The sequence below is a fragment of the Cherax quadricarinatus genome, chromosome 39 (assembly GCF_038502225.1).
Source record: "Cherax quadricarinatus isolate ZL_2023a chromosome 39, ASM3850222v1, whole genome shotgun sequence".
NCBI classification, from domain to species: domain Eukaryota; kingdom Metazoa; phylum Arthropoda; class Malacostraca; order Decapoda; family Parastacidae; genus Cherax; species Cherax quadricarinatus.
This window is the reverse complement of record NC_091330.1, coordinates 1987501-2004129: the sequence shown is the minus strand read 5'-3', so window position 1 is coordinate 2004129 and position 16629 is coordinate 1987501. Positions and strand designations below refer to the sequence as shown.

Sequence of the window (16629 nt, the reverse complement as noted above, 5' to 3'; positions counted from 1 at the left end):
ACAAATACACACCTACAGTATTTACTCAAACATAAAAGGGAGATACAGGCATCCCAACCCCCTATTCCCACCAGTTGCATAGTGCCTCTCTAGATGAAGGAGTGTTCCATGACTAAATTGCACAAGCCTTCTACAGATGGAAAAATATTTCAAAAGGACTCACCTACAAAGCCGTTTGAAGAGGACATGGTAAGATTCTGTGCCATACTTAATGCCACGAAGGAGGCCCATTGGCGTGTCTCCATGGGCGGAATCATCAAAGGTGATGGAGTTTAGATTCTTGACGGTGATCCATCGAAAGATGGTTCTCACTTTCTCCACGTCTGAGCTGCATTGTCCCACCAGCATCCTCACCAGATCTGTAAATGTCTTCTGGTCCTCCTGTGCTACCTGCCAACCCCAACATAACAGCCACCATTGTTATAAACCAGTATTTTTAAAAATATATGTAAAAGCTTTTGGAAGAGCTAGTGAGAAAAAGAGATGGGCACAACTTAAAAATTATGTCAGTGACATTAAACTACCCTGAAACCAGAGGAAATAAAAAAATACAAGGGAAAGTGTTTAAAGTTTTTAATCCTTTCACTGTCTTGCACATAGATCTACATTTTGAGTTCAGCTCAGCTCACTCAGATAAGATGCGAGTGGTAAATTTTGGCCTAGACATGAAAGAAATTGTTTGTGCAGCTAGTGTGCACAGTATAAAAAAAAAATCCTGCCCCTCACAGTGCATAGTGGAAAAAAGCAAACCTCTGACTATGTGTTTGGTTTAAAATAGTGACTCTGAGGTGCTTGGAAGATTTTATGATTTTAATGGCTATTTCTTGGTATCATTTAATAGAATGCAAGACATACTACTGAAATATAGATACTTTTGGTTCATTTCAGGACTGGAAATAGCTTGAAGTCAAGCTCAAAGTAGTGGAAAAAGATTTTTGAAATTTTTTCTGAGGACAGTTAAGTCCTCCCTACACCCCCAGTCTGTTTTATGGATTTTCATCAGGTCTGCTTCAATTATTGGGATGCCCTAAACCATGACCAATTATTCTTGGTTATATTTTATTATCTTATAGGTAGTAGGTTGGTAGACAGCAACCGCCCAGGGAGGTACTACCGTCTTGCCAAGTGAGTGTAAAACGAAAGCCTGTAACTGTTTTACATGATGGTAGGATTGCTGGTGTCCATTTTTCTGTCTCATAAACATGCAAGATTTCAGGTACGTCTTGCTACTTCTTCTTACACTTAGGTCACACTACACATACATGTACAAGTATATATATATACACACCCTGCTGGGTTTTCTTCTATTTTCTTACTAGCTCTTGTTCTTGTTTATTTCCTCTTACCTCCATGGGGAAGTGGAACAGAATTCTTCCTCTGTAAGCCATGCATGTTGTAAGAGGCGACTAAAATGCCGGGAGCAAGGGGCTAGTAACCTCTTCTCCTGTATATATTACTAAATTTAAAAGGAGAAACTTCAGTTTTTTCTTTTGGGCCACCCCACCTCAGTGGGATACGGCTGGTACGTTGAAAGAAGAAGATATATATATATATATATATATATACACACCCCTCTGAGTTTTCTTCTATTTTCTTACTAGTTCTTGCTCTTGTTTATTTCCTGTTATCTCCATGGGGAAGTGGAATAGAATTCTTCCTCCGTAAGCCATGCGTGTTGTAAGAGGCGACTAAAATGCCGGGAGCAAGGGGCTAGTAACCCCTTCTCCTGTATAAATTACTAAATTTAAAAAGAGAAACTTTTTTTTTTTTTTGGGGGGGGGGGGGGCACCCTGCCAAATCTTCGACTTTTTGTGTGATGAATTCAAAATGGAGGATAACCTAGGAGAAAAGACATGATTAATGAATGGAAGAAATGTTGATTTAGTGCCTAGACTGTTAACAGTGTCTACTTTGAACTCTGTTTTTAAATTGGTTTATTTTTAATTTCATGTAAAATTGGCTGAATTACTATTTCTGTGCACTTTAAAGGATAGTTCTGATAGATGAATGGGCGACTTCTTGTGCTCAATCGATAGAATGGATGGCATACTAGCAAAATGGTTAAGAATTTGGTTGAATGAACAATGGAAATGGTTTAAAATAGGACTCAAAGTGGGTGAAATCACAGACACACAAATTATGCCCAGATTGCTAAGTTTGCACCTGCATATTTCTGCAAGTTTTCCATCAAATTTCACATTTCTGGTGTCATTACCTTCAGAAAAACATTCTCTACCACTTACGAAGATAAAAAAATCCTTTTGGAAAAATGCAGATACTATGAGCACTTTTAATTTTGGGGCTTCTGACACTGAAGAGGTCAAAAAGATTGAAAAAAAAAAATTCACTACAACATCCATGCCACAACAAATAACACAGTAAAGATTAAATTTAATGCATATTAGAGAGAGGCTCTCACCTGTATAGCAAGTTGGTCCACCTCTGCAAACTCATCTGGGTCTGTGTAGATGTCTGTCTTGGTCTGTGGTGGGGGAAGAGGGGGTGGGGGCTGAGCTGGGTAGTGCTCCAAGGCTTCCTCTTCATCTTCTTCCAGGTACTCCGATCGCTTCTCCTGGATGAGTCTCATCATCTCCTTGCTGTGCTTCTCCACCAGTGCTGCCGTCGCTGCCCTACAACAGTGCACTCAGGTTGAACATACAAGTTTTCCCTACTACCTTAGCCATCAGTGTTATCCTTCACCTGTTGCAATTTTACTGCATCTTTTGATTCTGTTCTTAGTTTGTCCTAGCCATTCTATGCTAGCATCCTCATTCTACCTAAGTGCTATCTTCCACTTCTATTTTCCAGTTACTAGTTTCACTTGCTGAATGTGACACACACACATCAGGATGTTCCTGACCTTATATGTTGTCATCCTCTGCTGCTCTCTTCTATTTCTTTTTTCACTGGTCTTCACTTCACCTTGTTTTGTCCTCTATTTTACAACTATTCTTAGGATTATCTTTTGACATTCCTCTCCTCTTTTAATTACAGATAATTAATTAATTCATTCATTCATTCCCTCTCTCAACAACACTGTTTGTCTCTACTTCCCATGCTCAGTCATCACTACACCAGGAAGAAGCCACTGCTACCCATAATGTTTCTTTCACTGCTACTTATCTTTGTCCTCACTGTATCTTCCTCCCTTGCCCTCATATCCTTTCCCTCTTCATTAACCTTCTCTACTCTAAATGTACACTAAATTTTGAAAGGTAAAATGCCCTTTCCCCTCCACTCACACCCTATCACCCCCACCTCAGCCTATTTGCTCTTTTCAAGTTAATAAACTCATCAAGACCCATTCATCCCCCCTCACTATAGTGCTTTCATCTTCAAACCACATCCATTTGTTCCTGCTATCTTGAGTGTCTCTGCCTCCTATCCCAATCTTAATATAACTGTTATTACTGATTATACATTTTCTCTGACTTGTATACTGTACAATGCGTCAAATGGATGTGTTCTAGTGGTATTATATACTGTAAATAGAAACTGTAATCTATCATCAAAGAGTTAAACATTCGAAGTATCCTTGGCATTCATGTTGTCCTTATGTAATTTGTTTGGTAAATTACTTTTATTAATGAGGATTAAATACACTGTGTATATGTTCAGTAATAAAAAAATTATAATCTTGCTTGCATTTTTTCTCATAAAATATTTCTCATTATATTAATTTATACTCTAAATATAGAAAACATTGGTTTATTTATCCCTACATCACAAAAGTGTAAACAAATAGGTGAATAGCAAAAGTGAGCACCCAAATGAGCCATGTGAACTAGAGTGAAGACCCAGGTGAAGACACAAGTGGTGAGCACCAACCTCTCATGTTCCAGCATCTTGCGGGTGAGGTTCTCCTTCTTCATGTCTCTCTTCATGGTCATGTTCTTCTCAAGCTCATCACGTTCTTTCTGGTGCCTCACTGTCAACACCTTGGACTCTTCTCGTGAGCGCTTCTTTGTTGCCAAGTCTCGCTCAAACCTGTAAAATAGAGTGAACATGAGTTAACAGTGACACCACAAGTGTCTCACTCTAACCTGTCAACCACACAGTAAACCTGAGTTATAGTGAGACCACAAGGAAGTATCTGGCAGTTATGGTGGTGCAGGTAAGACAGTCTACTCAAGGGAAGATTTCCTGATGCTGGTGAAGATCTCTTGATCCCATGAATTGGAGTTACTTCTCCCTTCATTGATTCAAACCAAATTACCATACCTCCATTCCACAGGTGCTGTATGATGACTAAGAGTTTTGTACTTACCCCCATATTTTAATGATGCAACACTGGATGTATAATAGTATTAATGCATATTTAAAATTGTACTACATATTTTCATTTAGCTACCTCTCTTTTTGTACATGAAAAAAAAAAACTTACTCAGTAACCAATATCTGAATGTACAGCAATGCATGCAACCATATGACCTGTCTTTGTAATACTCATTTGTGCTTTATAGTTATCTGTCTACAATAATGTCTTATCACTGATTTCATCATTGCTAAGTTAATCTTAAGTTAATTTTAAGCCAGCCCGTAATGCTATGCATATAAGTGGCTTTGGCATGCTGCTCTTACCTGTATTTTTTTGTACCTCTGTATGTATGCTAAAATTACTAAATAAATAAATAAATAAATAAAGTAGTCTGTAAGCATTAGGATACATCTTCCCGAAATGCACCGCATGCTAGTGGCTTTCTTTCATGGTTAACAAAATTTTATTACATGTAAACTACATTTGTATACTGCAGAAAAGAAATAAAGTTGTATTGTATTGTATTTAATAACACAAAAATGAATGGAGACAAATGGTTTTTAATACTTGACGTGCTGTTGGAGTGTGAGCAAAGTAACATTTATGAAGGGATTCAGGGAAACCGGCAGGCCGGACTTGAGTCCTGGAGATGGGAAGTACAGTGCCTGCACTCTGAAGGAGGGGTGTTAATGTTGCAGTTTAAAAACTGTAGTGTAAAGCACCCTTCTGGCAAGACATTGATGGAGTGAATGATGGTGAAAGTTTTTCTTTTTCGGGCCACCCTGCCTTGGTGGGAATCGGCCAGTGTGATAATAAAAAAAAAATAAAAAAAAAATAACACAAAAATGATGTGTGTGTACTATAGAGCTTGACAGAGGAGAGGTCACTACCAGGGGTGAGTTGAGAGTAGTGTTTACCTGCACTGTTCCAGTGCAGCAACAGTCACATTGTTACTGTTCCAGTGTAGCAACAGTCACAATGTTACTCCTCTAGTGTAGCAACAATCACAATGTTACTGTTCCAGTGCAGCAATAATCACAATGTTAAAGTTCCATTCAATGCCCCCGCAGCCCGGTCTGTGACCAGGCCTCCTGGTGGATCAGAGCCTGATCAACCAGGCTGTTACTGCTGGCTGCATGCAATCCAACGTACGAGCCACAGCCCGGCTGGTCAGGTACCGACTTTAGGTGTTTGTCCAGTGCCTGCTTGAAGACAGCCAAGGGTCTATTGGTAATCCCCCTTATGGCTCAAGAAATCGTAATGACACGATTGCAAACAAACCATATCCCCGGCCGGGATTGAACCCGCGGTCATAGAGTCTCAAAACTCCAGCCCGTCGCGTTAGCCACTAGACCAGCTAGCTGGTCTAGTGGCTAACGCGACGGGCTGGAGTTTTGAGACTATGACCGCGGGTTCAATCCCGGCCGGGGGTATGGTTAATCCCCCTTATGTATGCTGGGAGACAGTTGAACAGTCTTGGGCCCCTGACACTTACTGTATTGTCTCTTAACGTTCTAGTGACACCCCTGCTTTTCACTGGGGGATGTTGCATCGTCTGCCGAGTCTTTTGCTTTCGTTGAGAGTGATTTTCGTGTGCAAGTTCGGTACTAGTCCCTCTAGGATTTTCCAGGTGTATATAATCATGTATCTCTCCTGCCTGCGTTCCAGGGAGTACAGGTTCAGGAAATTCAAGCGCTCCCAGTAAATGAGGCGTTTTATCTCCATTATGTGTGCCGTGAAGGTTCTCTGTACATTTTCTAGGTCAGCAATTTCACCTGCCTTGAAAGGTGCTGTTAGTGTGCAGCAATATTCCAGCCTAGATAGAACAAGTGACCTGAAGAGTGTCATCATGGGCTTGGCATCCCTAGTTTTGAAGGCTCTCATTATCTGTCCTGTCATTTTTCTAGCAGATGCGATTGATACAATGTTATGGTCCTTGAAGGTGAGATCCTCTGACATGATCACTCCCAGGTCTTTGACGTTGGTTTTTCACTATTTTGTGGAAGGAATTAAAACGTCTTCAGACGTTTTACTTTCCTCATGTTTACTATATCGGAGTAATTGAAATTTCTCATCGTTGAACTTCATATTGTTTTCTGCAGCCCACTGAAAGATTTGGTTGATGTCCACCTGGAGCCTTGCCGTGTCTGCAATGGAAGACACTGTCATGCAGATTCGGGTGTCATCTGCAAAGGAAGACACGGTGCTGTGGCTGATATCCTTGTCTATGTCAGATATGAGGATGAGAAACAAGATGGGAGCGAGTACTGTGCCTTGTGGAACAGAGCTTTTCACCGTAGCCGCCTCAGACTTTACTCTGTTGACTACTACTCTTTGTGTTCTGTTTGTGAGGAAATTATAGATCCATCTACCAACTTTTCCTGTTATTCCTTTAGCACACATTTTGTGCACTATTACACCATGGTCACACTTGTTGAAGGCTTTGGCAAAGTCTGTATATATTACATCTGCATTCTTTTTGTCTTCTAGTGCATCTAGGACCTTGTCGTAGTGATCCAGTAGCTGAGACAGACAAGAGCGACCTGCTCTAAACCCATGTTGCCCTGGGTTGTGTAATTGATGGGTATCTAGATGGGTGGCAATCTTGCTTCTTAGGACCCTTTCAAAGATTTTTATGATATGGGATGTTAGTGGTGTCGGTCTGTAGTTCTTTGCTATTGCTTTACTGCCCCCTTTGTGGAGTGGGGCTATGTCTGTTGTTTTTAGTAACTGTGGGACGACCCCCGTGTCCATGCTCCCTCTCCATAGGATGGTAAAAGCTCGTGATAGGGGCTTCTTGCAGTTCTTGATGAACACGGAGTTCCACGAGTCTGGTGTATACCTGTAGTGTTAAACTCCACTAAGTTACACCTTCAACACTCTTAAACCATACCATGGGCAGGGCTTGAGCTCTTACTTCATATATGAGGTCGAATTACCACCACACTAACAGCTATCTTCTAGAGGGAACTTGATAAGCTCCTTAAGTTAATTTTGGATCACTCAGGCTGATCTTACCTACACTGGATTGAATGTGGCTAGCACCAACATTCTGACTGATCACACCATCAACCAGGAAGGTTGGTCTAGGATCTGGACATGAGGGCAATACTCACAGAATCAACTGCAGGGCTAAGGAAGGAGAGTTTACCTAGACAATATGGTCTCTGCCAAGGTCTGTGTGAAGGTAGTAAGTTGCTGGACAATATTCTACTACAAAGTCCCTTCACCTGTGAAGGGACTTTGTTGTAGAATAAGGAAAATAAAGCAACTGGAGCTACCCTTCCCTTGTTCAGATTAAACCTGATGACTTCCTATTCCCCAGTTTTTTACTTTAGTTTCTGTAATATCCTCAGTAAGACTGACAATTTGGCAGCTACATAACCCAAAATCAATATAAACAAAAATATAATTAACATACACCAGGGTGTCTATTTTTCCAAGTTTGACAGTGATGGGTGGTACTTGTGTCAGTGTATGTAACACATAACACTTAATAGGCAATATAACCTGGTCCAATACTACACTTCCACATACAAAGTGGCTCTCCACACTTTTGTAAGTGATGCATCAGTGAATGAAGCACCCACTTGAGCATGTAAGTGGAAGCAAAACTCTCTCAAGTGTATTATTGTATACTGTTACCTGCAGCTTATTAAGTGGAGGAGAGATTACTTCTTGCTTCGCCTCACACAGTCAGCCAGTCATAACTGTGTTATGATATGACATAACTGTTATGTTTATCATAACTGTGTTATGATAAACATAACTGTAGCATGATAGTCATAACTGTAGCATGATAGTCAAAACTGTAGCATGACAGTCATAACTGTAGCATGATAGTCATAACTGTGTCATGATACAGTCAACTTTGTTACAATACAGTCATAACTGTTAGAACTGTTATGACTCATGGGGGACATGTATGTGTCAGAAGTTATATCTGTTATGACTCATGATGCAGACATGTCTGTTATGATTCAAAATTGTGTTAAAGGACCCCAATGGATATAAGTCACTCTGTCTGACTTTTTTGGGTTATCCTAGGTACTTTACACATATGCTGCTATGTATGATAACCTGTGTAACTGTATTTGTGTATACATGAATAAACTTACTTACTACTTACTTATGACTCATGACACAGGCATGTCTGTGTCATGCTCGACATGGCAACAACTCTTGCGTTGTCATGACTCATGCTGAGGATGATTAACCTGACCACCCATTTGGCTGCTGTTTTAACGGAAGAGGAGAAATAGCAAAGATTGGCTGGGGAATGGAGAACGAAGGAAGGGAGAGCAAAGACTGGGGTGAGAGGTAGAGAGAAGGTGCGGAGGAGAGAGATGAACTGTCAAACAAATATAAATATTGAAAAAGAACACAACAAATACAAATAGTGAAAAAAAGGAAAATATAACTTGTAAGTGTAAACGAGATAATAAGAGAGAGGTCGCTGGACCTATGAAGACGACAGAGTACTTAGATGGGAGAGACTGTGCAGAACCAGAGAACGGGATAAATCTGGACAAAGAGAGAGAGAGAATGCACTTACTGTGAGGTAAGTTTCTCCAGTTCGGTCTCCCACTCTTCCTTGAGATGGTCGTTCATCCTGGCTTCCTCAGCCGCCCGCTGCTTGGCAAACTTCTTATAAAGGTCATCTTCCTCGAGTCTGTGTTGCATCTCCATCTGCTTCTGCACGTTGACATCCTGTTGCGGGTCATACCTGGTTAGTTATATCTCAATGCTTTAAGGGATATCACCTCTCCCACGGCACCCTCTCATACCACACTTCGCAAATTACCAAGGATATACAGAAATACAAAGAAGAAAAACGCTGGGAAGTAATGTGTATATGTAAGTGCACGTTTGTAAGAGCTACCACCCATCTTACATGACAGAAAAAAGATCAACAATCCTACTACAGTGCGAAACCTTTAATGGGATTCCATTTCACACTCACAAGAAAGGATTGTACTAGTTGGTCCTGGTAGGTGCACACATACCATCAAAAACTGTCATGTTTGTTGATAGATATACCGTATTTAAGTGAATTCATACACTATGAAAACTTTAGTTCAGCCTCAATCTAAATATTATTACTTAACATAAATATATTAATTATGTAATGTTTAGACTGATTTTTGCAAGTGACTGTTTTGTCTAGTGGCAAAACAGTCATTTAGCTCCAAGGAGCTGAACTCTTGTCCAGGCTGAGGGACTGACCACCTCAAATACTTTTTCTCCAAGGCTGATGAACTGATTATATTATCTTCATTTCACTACTGCACCTGCTGCCTCTGTATGTGACTGAAGAAACCTACTGTGTAGGCGAAACGTTTCAACAATAAAGATACCAAACTGTTACAGATGTACAAGGCAAGAATCGTAACCAAGATCTTTCAGTGTAAGGTGAACGCTGGTACACTGAAGCCAACTGATCACTTACAAAACAATCAAGTTAAAAAAAAAAGCTACTGAACAATGCACAAATAACCCGCAAACAGGAGAATTAAAGTTATGACATTTCAGTCCGACCTGAACCATTAAATAGTCACACGACTAGCTGATGGTCCAAGTACCGGTTATTTGTGTACAAAAAAATGTATTTTTACGACGTTTCACCAACACTGGCGTTTTATTGAGCACCGTTGAGAGTGAAACTTTGTAAGTTAAAGGGTTTTCCTACTTAAAGTGTCTCTGAATTACTACTTATCGGCTTCATGTCTACTCACTTGTCACATAAGTGTTACACTTACAAGCTAAGTCACTAAAGTCAACTAACAACTGCGAATTCAATGGAGTGATTTTAATTACTCAGGACAAAGAGGAAAGATATACTAATACCTGGAGAGGGTTTCGGGGGTCAACGCCCCCGCGGCTCGGTCCGAGACCAGGCCTCGTGGTGGATCAGGGTTTGATCAACTAGGCTGCTACTGCTGGCCGCACGCAAACTGACGTACGAACCACAGCCATGCTGGTCAGGTACTGACTTAATGTGCCTGTCCAGTGCCTTCTTGAAGACAGCCAGGGGTCTATTGGTAATCCCCCTTATGTATGCTGGGAGGCAGTTTAAAAACTCTTGGGCCCCTGACACTTACTGTGTTGTCTCTTAGTGTTCTCGCTTTACACACGGAGGGCCCGGGTTCGATTCCCAGCAGGGTGGAAACATTTCGACGCGTTTCCTTACACCTGTTGTCCTGTTCACCTAGCAGCAATTAATAGGCACCTGGGTGGTAATCGATTGGTGTGGGTCGCATCCTGGAGGACAAGATTGAGGACCCTAATGGAAATAAGACAGACAGTCCTCGATGACGCACTGACTTTCTTGGGTTATTCTGGGTAGCTAACCCTCAGGGGTTAAAAATCCGAACGAAATCTCATCTTACTAATGGCACCCCTATTTTTCATTGGGGGAATGTCGAATCTCCTGCCGAGTCTTTTGCTTCATAGGGAGTGATTTTCGTGTGCAAGTTTGGTACTAATCCCTCTATATCATCGTTTTCAACTATCCCATTTATCTGGACCCGGAATTTCTACTCGGCGACGATACTATAATGTGGGCAGGGAAATGTGATTAGCAGTGAAGAGTGAGGTGATAACTCTCATTAAGGGTGAAGATGTACAAGTACAGCTACATTAATACAGACAGATTTTTGGAATAAGACACACATGCACAATCAAGATATTTATCGTAGGAAAAAATTTGCTACCGGAGGCAAAACGTCTTCAACAAATTTCTTGATTGTGCATATATATGTCTTCTTCCTACGAGGGGGTGAAGCTACAGAAAATATCCTTGTGAAAGGGCTCGAATACAGGTTAAGCATGTAGTGGTCTCGATGGGGCAACATGCTCTGGAAATGCCAGTCTAATTAAAGATGTCGCCTTTGTTGCAGAAAACACGACTTTATGGGGTGTACGGAAGAAATCCGGAGTGGGGATAAAATTGTAATTGTGGAGGTACTCACAACGGAGGTTCCAACCTGTGCGCAGTAGAGGCCACATCTGAGAACACGGTGGAGAGGAAAGATTTCACAAAAACTAAAGAGAACTAAACGAGAGGCTGTGACGATGACCGAAGTAATGTGTGGGAGAAAATGACTAAGCAGTTAAAGGAGAATCTTGAAACACCAAGAACTGAAGAGGAAGCGAGTCATCACCAAAACAATAACATGGTTAGAAATGTGCCAACATCGGAGGTTAGTGTCCAGCTCTTAAACGACCTGAAAAAAATGCAGAGTGAAAAACTGGTAAATGAGGAGGAGGAGCAAGAAAATACAGAAAATAATGAAGAGCTATTAAGCGGCCAAGATTAGGGATATGACCTTGATAAAAGCAACGTCAAAGATAATAAAGTAGCAAATATTGAAACCAAAATATACAGGAAATTACTTTACGATTAAAGAGGTTACAGATATAGCTAGTGAAAGAGGTAATTGTAATAGTGATGAGAAAGAGTACGAACTACATGTTTGGGAGTCTGCCCTAACATGCCTTTCTCACCTAAAGGAACTAGTGGTAAAGCTATGTGGAAAAACCATAATGGATACAAATATAATGAGCATACTGTAATGTCCTGAAAGGTAAATGGCTTGAAAAACTATGGAGAAAATATTGAAAAACTATGAAGAAAATATTGACATTATAGCACTGCATGAAACCGGAAACAGATGGCACCATACTTAGGTTAACTGGGCACAGAGGATATCACTTATTTGCAGGATTATCACGTAATGTTAAAAGTACTATACCTGCTGATTTAAATATATATATATATATATATATATATATATATATATATATATATATATATATATATATATATATATATATATATATATATATATATATATATATATACTTACAAGAATATAAATTTTATTAATTTTCTTTCCTGATAATTGACTTCAACACTAAAGTAGTAGTAGAGGCTAATACTAGACATCCACACTAATAGAATTAAAGGATTCAATTTCTACGGGATCACACAAATGCTAAACTATTGAGAAATCTCTCTTACTCCTGTAAGAGAAGACAAGTTACACTATGCTTGCTTCATTAAAGCTGGGGACATTGAGAGGGAAGCACTGTACACAACCAAAGAACTGCCATCTTGCTCTGCTACTGATGAAATTGGGTAAAAGGGATGTACTCAAATGAAAAAAAAACTGTTTTGTAAAGAAATGAAACTTGTAGATCACAAGAACTGTTGGAATAATACTTATGAACATGTACGAACCAGTAATAGGGGATACATTATGGAATGGCACGGTACCAAACTGATTATAAAGGAAGAACTCCATAAACACAGATATTTAGAATAATCTATTATAGTTACATCCAGCATCACAGTACAAAATACGGAGTTTTAAAATTCTCTGAAGTTCTGGCTCAGTTAGATCGTAAAACGCCCAGACGCAGCCAGCAAATCAATTACATCTGGGCCAGCAAGCTCCACCCGCGCTACGTGACCACTACTACCATCATGTGCCACTACCTGGAGTTTACCTGGAGAGGGTTTCGGGGGTCAACGCCCCCGCGGCTCGGGCTGAGACCAGGCATCATGGTGGATCAAGGTCTGATCAACCAGACTGTTACTGCTGGCCGCACGCAAGCTGATGCACGAACCACAGCCCGGTTGGTCAGGTACTGACTTTAGCTGCCTGTCCAGTACCTTCTTGTAGACAGCCAGGGGTTTACTGGTAATCCCCCTTATGTAGGCTGGAAGGCAATTGAACAGTCTTGGGCCCCAGACACTTATTGTGTTGTTTCTCAATGTACTCGTGGCGCCCCCGCTTTTCATTGGGGAAATGTTGCATCTCCTGCCGAGTCTTTTGCTTTCATAGGGAGTGATTTTCGTGTGCAGGTTTTGTATCAATCCCTCTAGGACCTTCCAATTGTATATCATCGTGTATCTCTCTCGCCTGCATTCCAGGGAATACAGATCAAGGACGTTCAACCGTTCCCAGTAATTTAGGTGCCTTATCGTATTTATATGTGCCGTGAAAGTTCTTTGTACACTCTCCAGGTCTGAAATACCGCCAGCCTTGAAGGGGGGCCGTTAGTGTGCAGCAGTATTCCAGCCTAGAGAGCACAAGCGATTTGAAGAGAATCATCATGTCTGTATTAGATTAAGCTTTTGGTGGGCGAAACGCCTCTTAATGATACATAGATAATACGCATGTGTTATTCGACACGTTAGTCAGTGCCGCAGGAGATTAAAACCAGTTAAAGCTTCTAGTCTGTCATAGGATCTGGTACAATTGTATTACGAATGATGTACATAACTACTATACCATTACTTATCCCACTATACGGCACCTGTCATCTCTTATCCAGAAGGAGAGAGCATAAATAAGTTGGAAATTTATAGAATGAAGCAATGAAAATAATCTGAAGATGTTAGAAAAAATGCAAAGATTGGAATAATGAAGATGAAGCCTTACTTTACAGAGTATTAGAGTTAAATATAACATCAGATTAACGATAGGAAAATGGGGCAATGATTTAATTTCATTAATTCAAGACGGAGCCAGAAGTGAATGTTCCTTTAACATAACGAGAGAAGATATTCGAGAATATTTCTTCACGATGACAAGAAATATAACCTAAGAGACTGTTTACCACTACAGAAAAAAAAAGGCCACCACCTCGGGAACAGTACAATGCATATGTGTACACAGTTCCTTTAAAAATAAATAAGTTGATTTAAGGCCCGGGACAGTTACACAATATATGGCAGTAAAATAAGTGAACTCCTTAAATTGGGAATATTACAGGCATACTGTGATAGTTTAGGCTGGATGTGAAGTATTAGTCAGGAATACAATGACATGAACAACGCAGAGACACAGATTGAACTTCTCCTACCTAACAATGTTTCAATATAAGTCGAACTTCAGGAAGTATTAGCGAGTTTTAAGGAAGTAGCTAAAAAAACATATGAAGATCTTTTCCTTTTAACTGACAGGAAAAAGACTAGATAAACAGAAGACCGATTTATCATAACACTGTAGAAGATGACGGTGTTCCGTGGCTTGGTAGGCAACCCTCTAGCTTCACATAATGAGTGTTCGAAGTTCGATCCCCGGTATGGGTAGAAACACTGGGTGTGTTTCCTTACTCCTGGTGTCTGTTAACTTAGCAAGTAGGTACCTGGGTGTTAGTCGACTGTTATGGATCGCATCCTGGGTGACAAGACTGAAGGACCACAATGGAAATAAGACAGTCCTCGATGAAACACTGACTTTCTTGGATTATCTTGGGTTGGTTCTCCGGGGTTAAAAATCCGAACAAAATTTTATCTTATTTTAAGATGAGGTTATGTGAATTACCAGGTGTTGCACCTGGGTATCTTTATTTGGAAGATGCTTCGCCCACAAGGAGCTTTATCAAGCCTTATACACGGGAGCCAGAGAGGTGGAAGTAATTAACAGTAGTAGTGGTGGTGGTCACACGCTTAGGCGAGACTTGCTACATAATTTGCTGGCCGTGGAAGTAGTGGTCAGGCTTGACGTGATCTGAAATAGTATTAGTAGTGGTCAATCTTGAAGGACGTTTTGTTGATAGTGAAGAATGTATGTTATAAGCAGTGGTTGTGAAGGATATATATTATAAGCAGTGGTTGTGAAGGCTATATGTTATAAGCAGTGGTTGTGGAGGCTATATGTTATAAGCAGTGGTTGTGAAGGATGCATGATGTAAAAAGAAAGTTCAGACAGTCTCTGTAGCAAGATTTCAATGATGTTACCCTCACATGCAGGTATAAGTCAACGTTGATGACACAGCAAAATGAGTCACAGAAAAACCAAAGGTCGACATTTATGTTCACTCTCTCTCTCTCTCTCTCTCTCTCTCTCTCTCTCTGACAAATTAACACTATGATAAAGATGACGCAGTAGAAAATTAAAATTCATCTTTTACATATGGGATAGGAAGGAAAACTTAAGACTCGAACACGAGACTGAGGTTTTTAGGTAACAAATATTACGGGGGATGTAGTGGCCAGTTGTAAACTCGCACCTGTACCTTCCCTGGCACCATTCCCAGGTAGTTTAACTAGCACCTGTACCTTCCCTGGCACCATTCCCAGGTAGTTTAACTGGCACCTGTACCTTCCCTAGCACCATTCCCAGGTAGTTTAACTAGCACCTGTACCTTCCCTGGCACCATTCCCAGGTAGTTTAACTGGCACCTGTACCTTCCCTGACACCATTCTCAGGTAGTTGGGAAATTGACAGCTGTGCCTCTCTCGGCATAATTCGCATCCTGTGTGTAACTGGGAATGGTGGTGAGGCATGCAGAGAGGCTATTATAAGAGCGAAGAGCCATACAAGCGTATGGAGGTTGTGTACAAGTGTGGAGGCACTGTACAGATGTGTTTTGTTTTCGTACAGATGTCCGGGATCTAGAAGTGTGAGGGTCCCTGGTGCATAGATGTGGGAGTCTTGTATCAGTGTGGGGGGTCTTGTATCAGTGTGGGGGGGTCTTGTATCAGTGTGGGGGTCTTGTATCAGTGTGGGGGTCTTGTATCAGTGTGGGGGTCTTGTATCAGTGTGGGGGTCTTGTATCAGTGTGGGGGTCTTGTATCAGTGTGGGGGTCTTGTATCAGTGTGGGAGGTCTTGTATCAGTGTGGGGGGTCTTGTATCAGTGTGGGGGGTCTTGTATCAGTGTGGGGGTCTTGTATCAGTGTGGGGGGTCTTGTATCAGTGTGGGGGTCTTATATCAGTGTGGGGGTCTAGTACCAGTGTGGGGGTCTTGTATCTGTGTTTGAGGAGCGGTACAGGTGTCGGGAAGCAATTCAAGTGTGGAAGGAGCGGTAGAAGTGGTTCAAGCATGGGAGGAGTGGTACAAGTGTAGAAGTGGTACAAGCATGGGAGGAGTGGTACAAGTGTAGAAGTGGTACAAGCATGGGAGGAGTGGTACAAGTGTAGAAGTGGTACAAGCATGGGGGGAGTGGTACAAGTGTAGAAGTGGTACAAGCATGGAAGGAGCGGTACAAGTGTAGAAGTGGTACAAGCATGGGAGGAGTGGTACAAGTGTAGAAGTGGTACAAGCATGGGAGGAGTGGTACAAGTAAGAAAGGTACAGGAGTAACGGTTCGTACTACTGTGAGGAACAGTTAAGTGAGCAAGGGTAGTGGGGAGGAAGGTGGGAAGGGACAGGGGAGGTAAGGAAAGGTGATGGAGTGGGAGAGGAGGAGGAGGTGAGACAAGACTGGTGGAGGAGGGAAGGGGGGGGGGTAGAGGCTCACATAGTGTTGCCATCACGAAGTCACATATACCCAGTTTAAGTAGTAATAATATTCACTCTTACACAGGTGATATTAAGTGGTTACATGGTGAGGGAGGGAGAGAAGAAGGAAGAG

At 41.2% G+C, this 16629-nt stretch overlaps 1 protein-coding gene across 1 annotated transcript in view; it reads right to left on the bottom strand.

Moving 5' to 3' along the window:
* The window catches only part of Hil (peptidase hillarin), a 114471-nt gene that overhangs the window by 33258 nt on the left and 64584 nt on the right, over positions 1 to 16629 (bottom strand). The window contains exons 5-8 of the mRNA XM_070092264.1: positions 8814 to 8968; positions 3829 to 3987; positions 2420 to 2630; positions 164 to 390 (exon numbers count right to left, since the gene is read on the bottom strand). Coding sequence (XP_069948365.1) covers positions 164 to 390; positions 2420 to 2630; positions 3829 to 3987; positions 8814 to 8968 — 752 coding nt within the window. The remainder of the gene's footprint in view (positions 1 to 163; positions 391 to 2419; positions 2631 to 3828; positions 3988 to 8813; positions 8969 to 16629) is intronic.